Source organism: Microtus pennsylvanicus, chromosome 8 (genome assembly GCF_037038515.1).
Source record: "Microtus pennsylvanicus isolate mMicPen1 chromosome 8, mMicPen1.hap1, whole genome shotgun sequence".
NCBI classification, from domain to species: Eukaryota; Metazoa; Chordata; class Mammalia; order Rodentia; family Cricetidae; genus Microtus; species Microtus pennsylvanicus.
The window spans coordinates 59,437,930-59,457,163 of record NC_134586.1 but is presented as its reverse complement, the minus strand read 5'-3'; the positions used below and the strand labels follow the sequence as shown (position 1 = coordinate 59,457,163).

Genomic DNA, 19,234 nt, shown 5'->3' with positions numbered 1-19,234 from the left:
CTAAAGTTCTCGCATGAATGTGTCTGGTGAGGACCAAGTAGGTCTGGGTCCACTGAGAGCCATGGATTGGGGGTGCAACCTTAGGGTGGAGGTGGACCGTGTTCTGGTCCCTAGATCCCCCCCGCCCCAGCATTGGGCCTCCGGCAGTTCCTTTTCCGACTCGCGGTTTTCCCAGGAGTTCTCGTCGTAGTCGGGGGAGGAAAGACACCAGCTTTGCTTCCTTCAGCACCGGGGTTCCGTTTGGCTCCCTGCTGGCACCATGTTTCCCCCACCCCTGCCTTCAGTACCTCTGCTCCCGTGACGTCGAGAAACTCCCAAGTACAACTGGGGGCGAGGCAGTTAAGCCGCGTCCTTCAGGTGTCAATCCGGACCCGTGCGAACCACAATTCCCAGAGTGCCTCGGTCAACGAGGCCGTGTCAGATAAAATAACTCCAGAGAGTGGGACATGCAGGTGGGAAACTAGTCTCTGGTGTCTTTACCGAATATGTTTAAATACTCGAAACCTCACTTCTGCACCACTCCACTACAGTCTTCAGGCCTCGGAGACCGCGTCCGAAGGTGCGCCCCCTCCCGGGGCATTTTGGGTATTGTAGTCCAGATGCCAGGTTTCACCGAACTACCTTTCCCAGGGTGCGCAGCGGCCGGGCAATAGCAACGTTCTCTTCCAAGTGTCTCTGTCCCGAGAGTCCCTCCTCTGGTCCCTTTCTTGACATCGACTTCTTTCGGTCTGTGGCTATAGCTGGTTTCCCAGAGGCGGCCCTGAGCAGTGGTAGCGCTGCCCTGAGAGGCACTTCCGGTGGCAGGTCACTTCCGGGTGTGTGGTCGGAGCCGACGGGCGCGCGCGCGGGGGAGGGGCGGCATCAGCACGGCGCTCGGGGATCAGCTGGCGGGCGGGCGCCTAAGCGGCCCCGGCTCTGCGGCAGCGCCGCCTCCTCCGCGTCGCAGGCCGGCGGCCGTGGCCATGTCGCGGGGCTGGTAGCTGGGCTCAGCGCTGAGCCGCCTCTAGTGGGTGTTTGGGGTCCGGGGCTCGGGGTCCGGGGCGGGGGTCCGGGCTGGGGGCCGGTGCGTTTCCAGGGCTTTCCCGAAGAAAATGCACGTAGCGTTTCCTCTGGATGACGGCCTTTGCTTCCCCTAGGACCCGGCAGTTGGGCTCTGGAGTGTGTTACTGATTCATCCTCTCTGCCTCTGTCATCGCAGGTTTAAACTTAAACGATCGCTCTCCGAGGAGGAGGGGACCCGTCGCGCGATTGACAGTGTATTCCTGCAGGCGCCGTCCCTCAGCCCCCACCCCACGGCCGGATTCCCGTGGCTCTGCTCCGGGCTGAAACCCGAGAAGAAATCCTTCGATTTCTTTTCTTTACAACAAATACTAACCGAGAAACCATCGGCATTTTGCCTTGGCGTTTCCTATCGGAAAGATGAAGAAGTTTTTCGACTCCAGGCGGGAGCAGGGCAGCTCTGGCCTGGGCTCAGGCTCCAGCGGAGGAGGGGGCAGCAGCTCAGGCCTGGGCAGTGGCTACATCGGAAGGGTCTTTGGCGTCGGGCGGCAGCAGGTCACTGTGGACGAAGTGCTGGCGGAAGGTACGTTGGAAACCAGTGCGCGGTGAATAAAATTCATGTGCTGATGTGGCAAGACTCTGGTTTCTAGTTGTATGAATGGGTTTTGACCAACTGACCCTCCCTTCCCCCTGCACTTTCCCTGCGAGTCATTGTCCTTGAGAGATTTCAAACTCAGACTGAGAATTGACAGGGTTTGGGGGCAGTATTGCCCAAATTGTTTACCTCAGTGGCCTTTTATTTTAGTTGGGGAGGGGGGGAGCGCGGAGAAACCTCCTCCTTTGACTGAATTATGCGGATCAGATGAGAAAACGTATGTGTGAAGTATAAGTGACATCAAATGCCTGGTGGTGGGCTCTTGCCATTTCCCTGAAACTTTAAATTCTGATGTGGAGGCCGAAGGGTGTGGATGGGATGATCTTAAAAAGAGAGAGGGGTTTCTTTTACCCAACTTTCCCATTTCTCTGAGTAAGTATCCAAAGAGAATTTTTCTGGTGATGGAAATGCATTTTTTGGTTCTTCACCCACCTGAAATCAGGTCCCCAGGATGTAGCTAAGATAAAAATCCTAAGAAGTGAATGAGATTGTTTTGAACTCAGTTGCCTAGGCCTCTTTTCTCCTGTTTTAGTTTCTATTTGAGAACGACTTAAGGGTAGCTGTGGTTTAGTTTTCTTGCTGTTCAGATCCTTGTGTCGATTCTCTTGGTGTGTGTTCATTTGTGTATCTGTCCTCATGCCCCAGGCTTTAGGGAAGTCTTTTGAGTGTTCCTCTGCTAACCTTAGCCTCGACCTTCATCATTACGCCAGACTGATACTTTTCACAGCTCATTGCCTACTTAGAGTGCTTTTATTTTTAATAAAAGCAGCGATTTTCTTGGCATGAAGCAATTCAAACTAATTGGATAGGGCCAGCCTACTGTAGGTTGTGTTACTGACTGCCAGGGGTTGGGTGTGGGGGAGGCCTCAGTGAAGGCAACGTCGTGGTAGGGTATAGTTTATTAGCTGGGGAAGTGGATGAAAGCTAAGAGGTCCCTTTGCAAAGGAGGCTTTTGCAAGCTGAGCCTGAAGCAAGGATCCCTACCTGGGCCTAGGAAATGCCTGTCATGATGAGTGTTGTGGGGTGGTGGACGGGCGGCTGGGGAGGGAGAAGCTGTGTTTGACTCAGTTTGTGTAAGCACTGGATTTGGTGAGGCCCAGTTTCTGAGAATAGGATTGAAGCCCGTACTTAAAGAGCCCAATTTTAAAGAGATATCTGGTAATGAATTTCCTTTTGAAATGACTGCTTTTTTTCATTCTTAGTACTGCTTCAACTGGACTTAATCTGGGTCTGAGTCACCATCCTTTCTGGACCCTTCTTTGAGGACTCTGGTGCAGGGTGGGAGATGCTTCTGTGTCTGCTGCCAGATCTGTACCTTGGAATATGAGCTGACTCTTTTATCCTGTAGCCAAAGTCCTTGACTGCAGTGGGTGGAGTGTGTGAGAGAGCAGATGAGGGCCACAGAGCTCTTCCCTCCTCTCTGCTGGCCTCAGCACCCAGGAGCATTTTTTTTCCAGCTAGGGTGTTGTCTCATCATGTGTTGCCCTAAGCATTGCCTATTCTCTGAGTCTTGGAAGAGTGATGGGAAAGAGAAAACACAAAATTGGTCTTTGTTTTCTAGGCTGCCTGGAATTCATCCTGAGAGCTGTGCATTGTGCATTATGATATTTTAAAAAGTAGAACTTAGGGCTTGCAGTTGTGCATTCATTCATTCATTTGTTCAGCCAACAGTTACCAAAGTGCCGAAGATGTGGCAGGTTGTGTCTGGGACTCTGGGGACGTGATGCTAAACTAGATGCCTGAGTTTCAGAGATGTTTTAAGAAATGGGAAATGGTGATATGATTAGTGTCACTATGAAAGTAAACTAGGGTGCAATAGCTGCAGATCTTGTCCTTAGGGCCCCTTAGTGTTAGGGAGCCAAGAACTGTTTTATGGAATGAGCCAGTATGGTGACAACATGGGCTGAGGCTGTGCGTGAGAGTAGCATTTAAAATTTGGTCTGGCAAATTCTTTGTCTATGATTGAGCTTGAATTATGTGTGGCCTTTGAAGTATGCGAATATGTAGGAGTCAGTATTTATGTAGTACCTACTGAGTTCAAAGACACTACTAAGTTTTGAAGGGGGTGAAGGGTCTAAACTCTAAAGTATGATGCCTGCCTTTATTTTAATTAGCCGATAAATTTTCTTAAGGTGCTGTGGATCATGCTGGCCTTCTGTGCCCCTGAGCTACATCCCCAGCCTGATAACTGCTTTTAGGGAGCTGCCAGTCAATGTAGGAGGAAAAGAAATACATTTGCACGTAGAGTAGTGTGTGTATGAGCACTGATTGCATAGTCAGACAGATTTAGGTTCAATATTTGGATCTGCTTTTGTTTTTAAAAAATTTTACAGTGCATGTGTGTGTGTGCATATGCAACAGCATGCATGCTGCAGTCAGAGGACAACTTTCAGGAGTTGGTTCTTTCCTTCCACTGTATGAATCCTGAGGACCAGACTTAGGTCTTCAGGCTTGGTAGCAGATGCCTTTCCCTTTGAGCCATCTCACCATTTCCTGGATCTGTTTTTTTTTAATTTATTATTATTATTATTACTGGTGTGTGTGTGAGTGTGTGTGTGTGTGTGTGTGTGTGTGAGTGAGAGAGAGAGAGAGTGAGAGAGAGAGAGAGAGAGAGAGAGAGAAGTCAGAGGGCAACATTATTATGTTAGTTCTCTCATATCAGTACCTGGGTTCAGGGGCTAGAACTCACATTGTCAGGCTTTTGTGGCAGGTGTCTTTATGGTTGAAACATTTTTGTTGGCCCTCTGAATCCTTTGTTCCCTCCCTCCCTCCCTCCCTCCCTCCTTCCTTCCTTTCTTATCTTTCCCACTTATACAACTTAGGTCATGCTATTCCATAGGAGAGTGTATTAGAAATGAAGATCTCACACCTCACTCTGTAGACTGTTGGTATGGGACTTTAATAAGTTCCAGAGAGATGCTGATGTAAGCTAAAGTCTGAGTTCACTGCCCTGTGGTGGTATTGAGAATTTAGTGTGATAGTATATATAAAGAATTTATCACTTTGGAAGTGATAAATTCAATAAGTGGTAGCTATAGTTAAATATAAACAGTGTATTTTAAGTTAAAGGTGAGTGGAGAGCAGGGTGAAACTAGCCTGGCTAGCCTCCCCTTTTGTGTTTGGGCTGAATCAGATGTCCTTTCCAGTATTGTTTGGGTAGCAGTGCCTCTTCCCTAGTCCTCTGAGTCCTCAAGGCTCTGACCTGTCTGCCAGTCCCAGCCTGGTTTCTCAAGGATCATGAGTTATAAGCCAGTTCCCCAAGCAGTGGCCCAGGCAGTGTACGGTGGTGACAGTGGGAGTTTTCAAACACAGACCTGATCACCACCACCACATCCTGTTCACAGTTTTCTTTTCCCCAGTGTGGGTATTAGTGAGTGCTTCACAGTAAGGGACTGTTAGGACTCAAGAATCAGGTGCTAGAGAAGAGGAGAATGCTGGACTGCCATCTCCAGCAGCAGTCTTTCTAGACTGGCTCTCTAACTAGTCCTGCAGGCACTTGGTTGTCTGGAGGAAGGTGAGCCTCTCCGCCATGATTTAAAGGGATATGGGCATCTCTAGGCCAAGTGATTTCTTGGTACTAGAGGGTGCCTGAATGAGGGATAAACCCTGCTGAGTTTAGACACGTGATGACAAGGGAAGATTTGGCTTAAGCTTCTAGAATGAGCTTGTTGGGAAGATTAGCGCAGTGCCTAGGAGCAGTACTTTTGTCATACTTCCTGGCTGTATAAAGCCTTTATCAAAACTCTAAACAGTAAGCAAATATTGAATGCTTGCTGTGCCCAAGGCAGCATTCCAGAGTTGTATCAGTTCTGTAGAAGGTAGACTAGGAGACCTCACAGAATGTTCTCACCTGCACAAAAAGAATCCAGGTCTGGGCCTGGTGAGATCACCATCAGGAAGCTTCCCTAATTTCCCCTATCTGCAGAGCAAGGAAGAAAGACTTGAAAACTGTGTGCCCACATATAGCACACAGCTCTAAATGTCTCAGTAGTACATATGTGCACTCACCCGGTGAGCCATTTATTTGTGCTTTTCTGTGGCAGGCACTGCATTAGATTCCAGAAGAAAGCTTGATGGGTCATGGACTGAGACCAGCAGATAATAAATAATGCTGGAATAAGTGTCCTGTTGTTCAGCGATGATAGGGAGAAAAAGGTGATTTGAATAGGAGTGGCAGCTACCCAGCAAGTGTACCAGCCATGTTCCCCAAGGCCTCCTAGCCAGAAGGAATGACATGCGCAAAAATGTGGAGTGGTGAAATGCAAGATGAGTCTCAGGAATACTGACCGGTGTGATGTCACTGTTTGGTACAAGTTTCCCTTCCAGGTTCAAGGAGAGGAAGTATGGGTGTCTGTGTTTGGAGGTGGATAGAATGAGATTCTTGTATATTTGTTCCCCAGTATATATTTTGTTGTGTTTACTGCTCACTTTATTCAGTGGCTCTGTGCTCTTCAAAGAACTACTAAACAGCTACAAGTATGTACTTGCTCCTTTACTGTGCCCTAGCTCTGTGCTAAAGCACAGAAGGATGTCTCAAGTGTCATAAGAGGCAAGAAGTCAAGCAGAAGCAGGTGTGTGTGTGTGTGTGTGTGTGTGTGTGTGTTGCACGTGTTATCAGTGTTAGAGAAGAGTGCACAGGGCAGCTAAGATGTTTGACTAGAGCAGAAGAGAAAGGGAAGAAATGGTTCATGGGGACCCTTGAGCTCCAAGCCGAGAGATTAGTCAGATGCTCCTGAGTCCCTCCCTTGATGCAGATACCACTTTGATCCTTCCTACTTCAGATGACTTTGCCTGCTGGGAAGTCTGGGTTTTTTACAGGCAATGCAGATTTTCAGGGGGTGGTTTGTGAATGGTGTCTTCCTGGTTTTGGGCATGATGACGGTTATAGGTTTGCTAAATATAGCCAAATTAAGAATTCAGAAATGAAGTCCAGAGTATGCGGTCGCTATGGTCAGAGATCTCCTTTGGTCTGTCTGACAAAATCAAGCTTGTTTGATGAGAGATGCAGTGAGAACACGTGGGTTCCAAGTGGGAGAACATGTGGGGGGCTTCTACTGTATGTGGTTTGGTAGCCAAGTCGGTGGGCAACTTAATAACATTGAAACAATTGAAAATGTATTTTAGCTTGTGGTCTTTGAAAGTTAACACTTTAGAAAAGGGACTAGGACTAACGTCCACCTCTGTGTGGTACTCTTGGAAGAACAGGTGCCTTCTGAGTCTGCTTGTGAGGCAGTCTAGCCAGTGAAGTAGCAAGCGCTTGCTATAGTCTCTGGTGTGACCTGGGATGGAACTTGTTCACCTCCTGCTTACCCAGTGAGTGCTGCTGAGTAGATGCAGTGTGCCAGGTGTCTGCCTTCAGGAGCTCACAGTGACTGTAAGTTCGAGATGTGGGAGAAATTGCTATACCTGTTGAGATGGAGCCTGGGAAAGGGTGAAGGCTTCAGGCCTGGCAGAGTAGTTGTCTTGTGTGGGGTGAGAAACCAGGGAAAGCCAAACAGTGACATTTAAATTATGTCTTTAAAAGTGAGAACTTACTGCCAGATGGACAAGATCAGGAAAACATTGTAGGCAGAGGGGCTAACATGGCCAAAGCTGTGTGTTTGGAGACCGAGGTAGTAATCTAATTGTGGCCTATGCCTGTGCTGTCAACTAAAGTAGCCTCAAAAGATAGCTGTGTAAATTATCCAAAATTAAACAAAGTAACAGTTTAATACTTCAGACACACCAGTTAAATGCTAGTTACTGAAAACCACCTGTGACTTGTGCTTACAGTTTTAGACAGACCAATATAAGTCTAGTTTCTCATCACAGAAAGTCCTGTTGGGTGGTGCAGGTGTAGGTGGGCAGTCCCTAAACTATGGAGAGAATAGCACTATCACATTAAAGCATGCCAGCCCCTCATCTGTGGGACTCGTGTGGGAGTCATGCTCATGTCCTGCTTTTGTTATTTGCTAATATCTGAAAGTGTGGTGTATGCTTAAGGTGAGATTCATCATCATTGCAGTGTATGTAAATTTAGTTTTTAAATGATAGCAAGGTTTTGATGAATTATTTTTATAAGCCATGGTTGTTCCATTTTGTGATGTACTCGATGAAAAGTATATCAGAGAGGCATGACAGGCCATTCTTGTTTGCACTGTCTTTAATCCAAGGTTTCCTTCCAGAAATCTTGTTAAGCCTCTTTGTTTTATGAGGGTTATTAATTCACTTAAAACAATGTGATTAGTAAATCCACTTACCCAAACCCACATGAAACATAGTATTTCCCAGATACTATGGGTGAAAAGCTGCCACCACTAGCCTTTTGGTGTGAGACACGGAAGTGAATGGGAGCACTGTTTCAGGCATTAGTCATTAAATATTAATAAAGATAAAAATCTTAGTTTTTCTGGGTTTTGTTTGGTTCCTTTTTGTTTTAGACAGTCTCTTGTAGTCAAGGTTGCCTATGAGCTTGTTAAGTAGCTCAGGATGACCTAGGATCACTCTGCTTACTTTCTCAGTGCTGGACTCACAGAGAGTTAGACTACCGTGCCCAGGACTTTTTCTTTGTTTTTCTTCCATTTTGAATTGAGGTAAAAACACACCTTGCAGGCTGGACGTTGTCTCACATCTTTGACCCCAGCACTGGAAGGCAGAGACAGGCAGATCTCTGTGAGTTTTTTGGTCAGCCTGGTCCACAAAGTGAGTTCTAGGCAGTCAGACCCTGTCTCAAATAACAAAACAAAAAAAAAATTTAAAAAGTATACCTAGAAAATTCTGCCCACATTACTATTTGAGTGCTCAGTTGGATGGTGTTTGCTGCCTTCATAAATTGTAGGCACCACTCCATCTTCCTTCTTAGTGCTTTCATCTTGTAAAACTGAAATTGTGTACCCACTGGCCTAGCCCCCTTTCTCTCCTCTCCTCTCTGGTAGCCTCCATTTCACTTTCTGTCTCTATTACTTTTAACAAATACTTTTAAGTCCCCAATGGAGTGGTAGATTGTTTGCCTTTTTGTGACTGGCTTATTCACTTAGCGTAATATCTTCAAGGTTCATCCATGTTGTAGCTTATTCTTTATTTTTTAAGGCTCAATAATATTCTATTGTGCATACATTTTACATTTACTTGCTTATTTGTTTGTTGATAGGCTAGTGAATCGCTTCCACCTTTTAGCTATAGTGACTAGTATTATGAACATGGATGTGGAAAATTTTCTCTAAAACGGCATTGAATTATTTTGGGGTATATACAGAATTACTGGGGCATATGGGAATTTTTAAAAAATATTTTTTATTTTAGCATGGGGTTATGCATGCATCACAGTACACATATGGAAGTCAGAGGCTAACAAGTGGGAGTTCTTCTTTTTCTACCACATGGTATCCAGGGATTGAACTCAGGTTGCCAGGCTTGGTGGCAAGCATCTTTACCTGCTGAGTCATCCTTTTGGGCCTCTGGTGATTCTTTTATTAATTCTTTGAGGAATTGTCATGTGTTCTCTCAGCCTTACATGCTATCAATATCTTAGTTAACTCCTTTGATAGTTTTTATCTTAAATATTTATTTTTATTTTATTTATGTGTATGTATGTGTTTGTGTTTGAACCTATGCCGTGTGTGGGTGCCCATGGGAATCCAGAAGAGTTCACTAGATCCATTGGAGCAATAGTTAATTAGGCAGCTGTGAGCCATCTGACATGGGTGCTGGGAACCAAACTCTGGTCCTCTGCAAGACAAGCATTCTTAACTGCTGAGCTATCACTCCAGCCCCAGCGTTTTGTTTTTCTTTTTTGAGTTGAAGTCTCATGTAGCCCAGGCTGGCCTTGGGTATAGTTGAGAATAATCTTTACTCCTGATCCTATTTCATCAACCTCCCTCATGCTTGACTTACAGGCATGTGTCACCCCACCTGGCTAATTACTATGATTTTTGTTTTATTTATTACCTAGTTTTAGTTTTTGAGACAGGGTCTCTTATTGGCCTGGAACTCACTATATAGAACAGGCTGGCCTCAAACTTAGAGGTGAAGTCAAAGAGATTTGCCTATCTCTGTCTCCCAGAGCTGGAAGTAAAGGTATGCACCACTATGTCCAGATATATTATTGTTATTTTAGACACAGGGTAGCCCAAGTTGACATTGAACATTACCTAGTCTCTAGAACTGGGAGGACAGGTCTGTGTCACCATGTGCTACCAGGCCTAGTTTTATTATCTTTTTGCAATGGTAGATGGCCTAATGGGTATTAAATAATGTCTCATCATAGTTTTGATTTGCATTTCCCAAATGATTAGTGGTGTTGAGCATTTTCATGTGCTTACTGTCTATTTGTATATCTTTTTGAAGAAATGTTTATTTAAGTCCTTTGCCTATTTTTGAATCATTTGTTTACTTATTTGTTGAGGCCTACAAATTCTCTGCAATTTGGATATTAATCCTTTGAGAGGAGGATTTGAAATATTTTCTGTAGTTTTTGGGTTGCCATTTTTTGAAAATCTTATTTTCTGTGATGAGATTAAATATAAATAAAGGTCTATCTTTCCTTTCTGCACCTGAGAGGATTGTCGTGGATACACTGTTTGAAGAGCGCCAGTCTAGAATGGTGGTCCTCAGTCATTTTTATTCCTCAGAATGGAAAGTACTTGCTGCTACTTTGAAAGAGAAGATAGAGCGTCTCAAACTTGCTGAATTCAAGGTGTTACCTAAAACAGTGTCCCTTAAAAGATGGGTTCCAGTAAAAGACTTGGACAAGCAGCCTTTATTATGTTTCAGTGCTCACTGCTCTCTTTCCTTCAACCCCTTCAGAATTTAGAGACTGTGCCACACACTCCACCAGTACTGCAGTGGGGAGTGTTTGGTGGTATATTCTCTTGCTTCTTGGATGTTAATCATGTTTCTATTAGGCAGGTAGAGCTGGGTCTTTATGACGTCTCTATTGTCACTCATTAGGTGTGGCAGCTCAGATGTAGCTGAGATGCTCAGTAAGTCTTGCTGACTCTTACAATAACAGTGTACTGCACTCTCATTCATTCCTATGACATCCCAAGGAGGTAAGGAGGACATCTATTTCTGTGCAGGTGAGAACACAGTAGCTGGAGTGATTAAATGATTCTTCCAAAGCTACACTGACAAAAGAACTTGACCCAGGTCTACAAGCTGCCAATGCAGGATCCTTTCAGAAAAATTCCCCCTTGTATTAATGTCTTTTTCTGATTTTATTTTTTTTTAAGACAGTGTTTCTCTATGTCGCCCAGGCTGACCTTAACACACAGAGGATCTGCCACTGCCTCTTAGAGTGCTGAGATTAACGTTGTGGCTATCATGCCTGACCTGGCCTAGTATTGTTTTTCATAATAGTAATTTTTTTTTTTTTTGGTCAGTACTAGGGATGGAGCCTGTATACCCTAGGCTGGGCATGTTCTCCACCAATGAATAAATACCCTTGGCCCCTTCCATAACACTTTTGAGCCCTTCTCAAATAAATCTTTTCGTGAGTTTTTTTTTAAGCCTGGGAATACTTGTATAGTTTTTTAGGGTTACTCATTGTCTAAGTCTCTTTGGGTTGCTGAAATAGAATTCCATAAACTAGGTAGCTTGCAAGCAAATCAGTTTATTTCACAGTTCTGAAGGGTGGAGGTATGTAACCGGAGAGCCAGCATAATGGGGTTCTGGCCAGGACTCTCATCTGGGTGCAGACTGCCTGCTTTTTCAGTTTCCTCATGGGAAGGGGTGGTCAGTGTGCCTTTCTGGTGCCTCTTTAAAGGATGCTCTTCTCATTTCTGAGGCCTTTCCCTCAGGAATCATCACCTTTCTATACCACCCTCCCGGTGACTGGAACCCAGCATGCAGACTTTTCAAACATTCAAACCACAGCATTGAGGAAGAAAGATTTGGGGAGAAATTTTAAGTTCTAAATCTATATTAGTGAGTGTTAGAATACTATTACCCCTGACTTCAGCAAGGACCTGCCAAGACTGGTCATCTTACTTTCTTGGGATTAGTAGTTTATCCCTATAAGAGCTTAGTTTTATGTAGAGAGTTAAGGGTTTTAAAATAGTAAATAAAGTTGCTGATTTTATTTATTCTAAGACAGTAATTTTTTTTGTTTTGTTTTTTGTTTTTCAAGACAGGGTTTCTCCATAACTTTGGAACCTAGCTCTTGCAGACCAGGCTGGCCTTGAACTCACAGAGATCTGCTTGCCTCTGCCTCCCAAGTGCTTTAATAGGTGTGTGCCACCACTGCCTAGCTTAAGACAGTGAATTTTAAAAGTACACCTTTGCCTGAAGTCACATGCACTGGTTGCTCTGAGCCATACTGGCTCTCTTCTTACCACACTGGTCTCCACATCATGTGTGCCACCTTGGTAGTAATGTGATTATGGGCTGGGTAATTCTTTGTTGAGGGTAGGGTGGTCTTGTATATATTTTTTTTTTTTTCGAGACAGGGTTTCTCTGTAGCTTTGGAGCCTGTCCTGGCACTAGCTCTTGTAGACCAGGCTGGCCTCGAACTCACAGAGATCCACCTGCCTCTGCCTCCCGAGTGCTGGGATTAAAGGCGTGCGCCACCACCGCCCGGCGTTTTTTGTTTTTTTTTAACTGGAGAGTGAACCAGGTCTTCATGAGTCCTAGGCAAGGAGCTATATCCTACTTAGATGACAAAGATACCTGCCCTATTGTGACAAAAAGGAGTCCTTTTGAATTAAGTCTTCACAGTGCAGAGCTAGAACAAAGTTGACAATAATAAAAACTTGGGCCAGCATGAAAGCTCAGCAGATAAAGATGTTCCCTGCTAGCCCTGACAACCTGAGTTCAATTCCCAGACTCACACAGTGGATGGAGAGAACTCATTTATCCTGGTTGTCCTCTGACCACTTCATCCTTTGAGTTGGTCAGCCTGCCCATACATATATACAGAAAATAATAATGTGATTTTAGTAGTGTTTTAAAAACCTTGGAGTTTCCTGTGAGGTCAGTTATGGTTGACTCAGCTTGAGCTGTCCTTTCCTTCCTTAGGTTGGGTTAACATTGGCAGACAGACAATGGATGACAGTACCAACTGAAGCATTACTTCTGACTTCTGAAGAGTTGAGAGGTTATTGGACCCAGAGCTGATGATCCCTGTACTGTTAGGGGACTGAGCTCGGCGTTGATGCCAGATTATCATCAGGAGTTACAGTGATCTAAAATAGCAACGCTTTCACCTGGGCCTTGAGTCCTGGAAAGCAGTCCACGGCTGTGCTATTTGCTTGGTGCCTGTGTACAAGGTCATTGATAGCTATTGCACTGGGACTGTTGGTGTGAAGGAAAGGTAATTGTCTTTTGTCATTCTTTGAATATGAGGTTTAGTCTAGTACCTATGAGGACAGGGAGAAGATAGGAGTCTGGTGCTGTGGACTGTGCAGGTGGAGGTGGCTGCTCTCTAGCTCTTGCTGATTTGGCTTTTTCTCTGCTTGGCTAATCTGGCCAGTGCCAGAGTGTTGCTGCTATCACAAGTCTTTAGACTTGTTTAGTTTTCCCTGGGTGTAACCTAACCCTGTTCCTTAGGCCTTTAGCCTCTTCTCCTTAGCATTCTGGAAACTTTGATGTAGAATTGAGTAGGGCCGGGTTGGTGGGCTTCTACTGAAAGAGATGATTCTATTAGGCCTTTTGACCTAATGGAAAAAATTCTTAACTTGACCAGAGAGTGTATGTAGCTTAGCAGTGAATGGAAAACTTGATTTCCAATGCTATGTGCTTCCCTGCCCTGCTGGAGTAGAAAGGGTACCGCTAGATTTTTGCTTTGTACCTTCTTTGGCTAGCACCATGGGGTTTGGGGTTACACACATGGACACTAGAGGTAGGCAGCTCTTCACTTGATTAACTGTCCCTGTGATGTTGGTTGACTCCTAAGATCCACTTTCCTTATTCTTAAAATGCAAAACCTGGGTTTTTGTGAGATTAGCTAGAAGGCTATATGCAGAGCACTCAGCACAGACCTGGCATATAGCTGGTTAGCAGTCTCTGAATAGGTCATTCTTAATATTTGGTTGTATAAGGTTTGTTTTTACGAGGAAATATTTATTTTACTGTGTATTGATATAACCTGTCCGAGCTAGAGTTTGTTACATTTCCATAAGCCCCTAGGTGAGGAAAGGGAGGAGAGAGAAACACTGATTTGATTTCCTCTCTTCTTGAGAGCCTTCTCTGTCAGCAAAGTTGTAATCAGCACGCTGGTCCGCTTGATCTTGGTCCACTTGGCTTCCTTGTTTCCCTTTACCATGAATTAGAGCTTGGGCTTCTGTCTTGTGTGGCTGGGTAGATAATGGCATTAGTAAGGATGGAGAGGGGCTGAAGAGATGGCTAAGTACAGATTGCTCTGTTAGAGGATGGGGGTCAGTTCCTAGCACTCACCTGCACAGACTGTTCCCCCCCCCCCCCCGTTTATATAATTTATTTGAATTCCCCTGGAAAGAAGACAGATGCTGAGTCATGATGGATTTTTTTTTGGGTTGTTGTTGGTGGTTAAAAAATAATAAAAGTCATTTAAAAAAAGTAAAAATAGTATTCAAAGAGAAGACAATGACTTTTCTTTGGGATATCTCGCTTTATTTTGTTTTGCTTTTGCTTTGTTTGAGACACTGTTTTCAGCCTGCTTTGTAACCCACTTGTAGCCCAAGCTGTCCCTGAACTCATGCCAGTTGTCCTGCCCATTTCCCTAAGCTCTGGATTGCAAATGTGAGCCATTATACCTAGCTAGTTGGGGACCGTTGAGCAGGAAGGCCAACAAAACTCCAGTGTGGATGGAGTTCAGGATGCTGCCAGAGGACCAGTTAGAGAGGAGCTTGGGTGTGATTGTCAGACAACCACAGGATAGGATGGAAGGTGGAATGGAGTCTTACAGAGAGGCTGACTGTAGAATGAGCATGGGCTGAGAGCAGACTCCCTGGGATCATCAGTAGGACAGATGGAGGAAGAGGAGGACAACTGGCAATCAATCCCAACTCCTCTCTGGACTGCAGACCCCTGATCTAGCTCTGTGATTGTCTGTCTGTCTATCCATCTATCCATCGTCTGTCTGTCTGTCTGTCTGTCTGTCTGTCTGTCTCTATCTATCTATCTATCTATCTATCTATCTATCTATCTATCTATCTATCTATCTATCTATCTATCTATCTATCTATCTATCTATCTAGTTTTTCTAGACCAGGCTAGCTTCAAACTCAGTCCTTCTGCCTCAGCTAAGTACTGGGTTGCTGGTATACATTCCCACACCCAGGTTAACCAGTGTGCTTGGCAGTCATACTGATTCATCATTAATTCATCTCTCTTTTTGTTTTGTTTTTTTGAAACAAGGTGTCACTGGGTAGTATTGGCTAGCTTGGGATTCTCTATGTAGAGCAAGCTGACCTCAAATTCACAGAGACCCACCTACCTCTGCATCCTGAGCCCCAGGATCAAAGGCGTGCGCCTCCATGCCCTACTCTTCTTTTTCTTTTTTGAGCATATTGTATTGTTTCCTCTTCAGTCACAGGCCTGACTGGCCCTTTGCATGGGACACTCTTCTGATCTTCCCCTGGCTGGTTCCTGTCACTCAGCTCACTTCAGTGTCACCTCAGAATGGCCTTCCCGAACACATACCAGCTGAGGCTTGTTTTGCCTCTATATCAGCTAATATTCTTGCTTTTTATTTATCTCCTCCCACTGGAATTTCAGCTGCCTGAAGCAGGAATCTGGCTTGTTTATTGCTGTGTCTCTTTGCCTGTTGTAGTTCCTGGTACATCTGCAAGCTCAGTGAAAAGCAGCCCCATGAATGGGTAAGCATGTGAAGGGAGCCACAGAATGAGCAAAGAGTAAGAAGGGATCCAGAGAGGGCGAGGTATGAGAGTTAATGCCAAATAAAAGTGGAAGAGGGAAGGACAGATGAGATCTGGATCAGGATGGCTGTGTATTCCTGGGATTTGGACTGAGAGAGTGTCAAAGCTGTTGAACTGAAAGTGTGGAGGGAGTCCCGGGGACAATGACGTGATGACTGCATGGGAGGAATTCAGATGCCAAGTGAGGTTTTTTATTGCTGTTATTGGCTTGTTATTTATTAATAACAATGGATTATTTTGTAATTTGAAGGAATTTGAGTATATTAATCAGAAAGAAAGGAGGGAAGGGAGGGAAAAGAGAAGGAAACATTCAGCTTTATAAATAGGATGATATGCATATACTTGTAACCTTTCTAGAGGCTAGTTTTTAATTTGTGTTGAGTTAAAATTTGCACATATTTTATTTTTAATGATTCATTTTCCTTTTTTTCCTTTTCCTTTCCCTTTTCTTTTTTTTTCTTTTTTTTCAAGACAAGGTTTCTCTGTAGTTTTGGTGCCTGTCCTGGAACTAACTCACAGAGATCCGCCTGCCTCTGCCTCCCTAGTGCTGGGATTAAAGGTGTGCACCACCACTGCCCAGCTTTTTAAATTTTTTTTTTTTAAGTTTTTCTGAGACAAGGTTTCTCTGTAGCTTTGGAGCCCGACCTGGAATTAGACCAGGCTGGCCTTGAACTCACAGAGATCCGCCTACTTCTGTCTCCCTGATGCTGAGATTAAAGGCGCATGCCACTACTGCCCAGCTACACACACACACACACACACACACACACACACACACACACACACACTTATCATTAGGGTCAAGTTTTCCTGGTTCTTTGCGTCTATCACTTTCTGGCATTTTAGTATGTAGACAGGGTTTTTGTGAAGTAGGTCATGCATTCCTGTCTCTAGAGTTTGTGCAACAGAGGCAGCATGTTGGGGGTGGGAGTGCTTTTTTCCTGAGCCTGTCTGGCAATAACTGTGCCCTGTGCTTAAGGAAGGCTGCATTCTGACTCCACATTCATGTGCATGTAGTGCAGGCTGTATGAGGGTGGAGTTAGTGCCCAGCTCTAACACCTGGCCAGGTCTTTTTATCCTCAAGTGCACTGTTACTTGAACGCTGCTCTGCTGTAGATAGGAGATGGGTGCTTACCGGATGTAAGAGTGTGCTCCTGAGCGAAATGCTTCTGCATTGCTCTTCTTTTTGAAGTTTATAGTGTTTTTTGGTTTGGTTTTTTTTTTTTTTTGGATTTTTCAAGACAGGGTTTCTCTGTAGCTTTCGGTTCCTGTCCTGGAACTAGCTCTTGTAGACCAGGCTGGCCTTGAACTCACAGAGATCCGCCTGCCTCTGCCTCCCGTTGGTTTGGTTCTTTTGAGACTCTAAACTATTACTTCTTGATGTTGTCTGTGTCTGTTAACTGAGAAAGTTAAGAGCACTCCTCAACCTCACTGCTTTTAGTGTGCTATGGACAAGTAAGCTTGTTCGAATTCTGAGCTACAAAAGAGAGACTTAGTGGTGGTTTGAGGGTCTGGCTTGTGATTAAAGAACTTGTGCAGAGGAAGGTAAATGGGCGTGGACAAGCTGAGTGTCAGTACTTGGAGCTTTACCCTGGTATTTCTATTTTCGTTTGACTTGATGCCTTTCCCTCCCTCTCTTGAAACCTGCCCTTACAGACTCTTCATGCATTGATGTAAAGCAGTGTTGTAGGTACTGTGACAATGTTGTTTTCGTTATTGTCTCCCTGCCCCTCTCTTTTCTTGAGTAGCGGGGTTCGGACCATGGATGTGCATTTAAATGTGGACTCTCCCACTGAGCAGTAGCCCCAGCTACTCCTCACTATCATTCAGAGTGTGGTGTCTGGTGTACTGTCTCATCTAGGGACTTTCAAGTGGTATTTGGTGTTTGGAAGACTTGAACCAACCAAGTGAATATTAGTTTCAAATGCAGTCTTCTGCTGACTGAGCTTGGTGGTGCTCCCCTGCACTCCATGCATGGGTGGCCAAGGCAGAAGGGTCATGAACTTAAGGTTCACTCAAGCCCTTGTTTCAAAAAACAAACAAATTTTTTGTTGATATGGAAGAAAGCAACCAAGAAGTCTTAAAATTTTCTTTTGGTGTATAAATTATTCCTTAATAATAGTAGAATGAGTAACTATATAATCAGGCAAAGATAGGAACTGTTAGTCATGTTCCTATAGATTGCTGTTTGGTATACACCCTGGGCAGCAGGGTCATCTGAGCCTGTTGTTTGTTGAACTGCAATTTACTTAACTGATTTCCTATTCTTAGACATTTAGATTATTTTATAGTTACTATTAAACAGCTGTAGGACTTTTCTTTAGCTTTTATCATTATTATTTCTTAGAGTCTTGGCTGTGTAGTCACAAGCAAGCCTTGAATTTACTATTCTGCTCTACTTTTCAGAGTACTAGGATTAATTATATAGGTTTGTACCTCCACTTCTGTTGGGATTTTTTTCTCAATTTTTGTTATTTATTTATTGTTTGTGCATATGTGCTTGTGTGTACATACCACAGCACATGTGGAGTTCACAGTGTAACTTGAGAGACTTGGCTCTTTCCTTTTCCCTCCTCTACCTTTCTTTGGGTCATTGGGATTGAACTCTGATCTTGGCAGCAATTGTCTTAATGATGTAATGACTGGGACCAGGAATTGTGGGAGGTTCTTCTGTCTGTGTGTTGCTTTTCTTAGTTAATGAATAAAGAAACTGCTTTTGCCTCTTGATAGGGCAGGACTTAGGTAAGTGGGGAAGATGGATTGAATGCTGGGAGGAAGAAGGGCGGAGTCAAGAGATGCTATGGAGCTGCCCCCAGAGTCAGACATGTCAGAACTTTGCTGATAGGCCATGACCTTGTGCTGATATACAGATTAATAGAAATGGGTTAAATTAAGATGTAAGAATTAGCCAATAAGAAGCTAAAGCTAATGGGCCAAGCAGTGTTTTAATGAATACAGTTTCTGTGTGATTATTTCGGGTATAAGCTAGCTGGGCAGCTGGGAAGAACAAGCGGCCCCCTCCTTGCAACAAGAAATTTATTTTTTAAGGCTTTGAACATTTGCTCTGTTACCTCCTTAGAACAATTTTCTGAATATTAAATGGATGCCTCCAAATATGGGCATCTTTTAGTTTTTAGTACAAACTACTACTTTTTCTCCAGGAAGGCTAACCTGTGTGGACACTTGTCTCCCTGTTTAGAAGACTAGATGTATTTTCTTCCTTTTCCCCTCCAAAAATATGATCCCTTGTTTACATTCTTGTTAGGATGTTTTTTCCTTACTGATGGGTAGAAATTATTTTCATGTGCAAGTTATTAATCCTTGGTTGGATGCATGACAGGTAGTTTTTTCTATTTTGTTATTTACATTTTGCTAATGGTATGTTTTTCTTGATACTTTAAATTTTCACACAGTCAAACTTGTCTTTTTTTTTTTTTTTCCCTTACGAGGGTAACAGTTGGGAAAGCCCAAGGGAAGACAGGGCCTAGTTTCCCGAGATTTCTGGCCTGGAGAGTGTTTCTGAGAACACTAGAAGCCATCTGAGTTTTTCTGAGGCAGTGGTGTGGTTGAGCAGTGGTCTGAGGGAGCTGTGTGATGGGAACACATTCAGAAAGCTGTTGTTGTGGGCTGAGTGGCAAGAGCACTAACAGGAGCAGAGAGGCGTATCCATGAGAACATTTTGGAGTCCTAACTCAGGACTTGATTGGATTCAGAGAGGAGAGCCGTTCCAGCTCTCTAGTTGATTCAG

General features: G+C 44.2%; 1 protein-coding gene across 4 annotated transcripts in view; it reads left to right on the top strand.

The window, feature by feature from the left end:
- Positions 1 to 872: 872 nt before the first annotated feature.
- The window catches only part of Aak1 (AP2 associated kinase 1), a 145,205-nt gene continuing 126,843 nt past the window's right edge, over positions 873 to 19,234 (top strand). For all 4 annotated transcript variants that reach the window (XM_075983586.1, XM_075983585.1, XM_075983584.1 and 1 more), the window contains exons 1-2: positions 873 to 1,006; positions 1,199 to 1,582. In XM_075983586.1, coding sequence (XP_075839701.1) covers positions 1,420 to 1,582 — 163 coding nt within the window. In that variant the 5' untranslated portion in view covers positions 873 to 1,006; positions 1,199 to 1,419. The remainder of the gene's footprint in view (positions 1,007 to 1,198; positions 1,583 to 19,234) is intronic.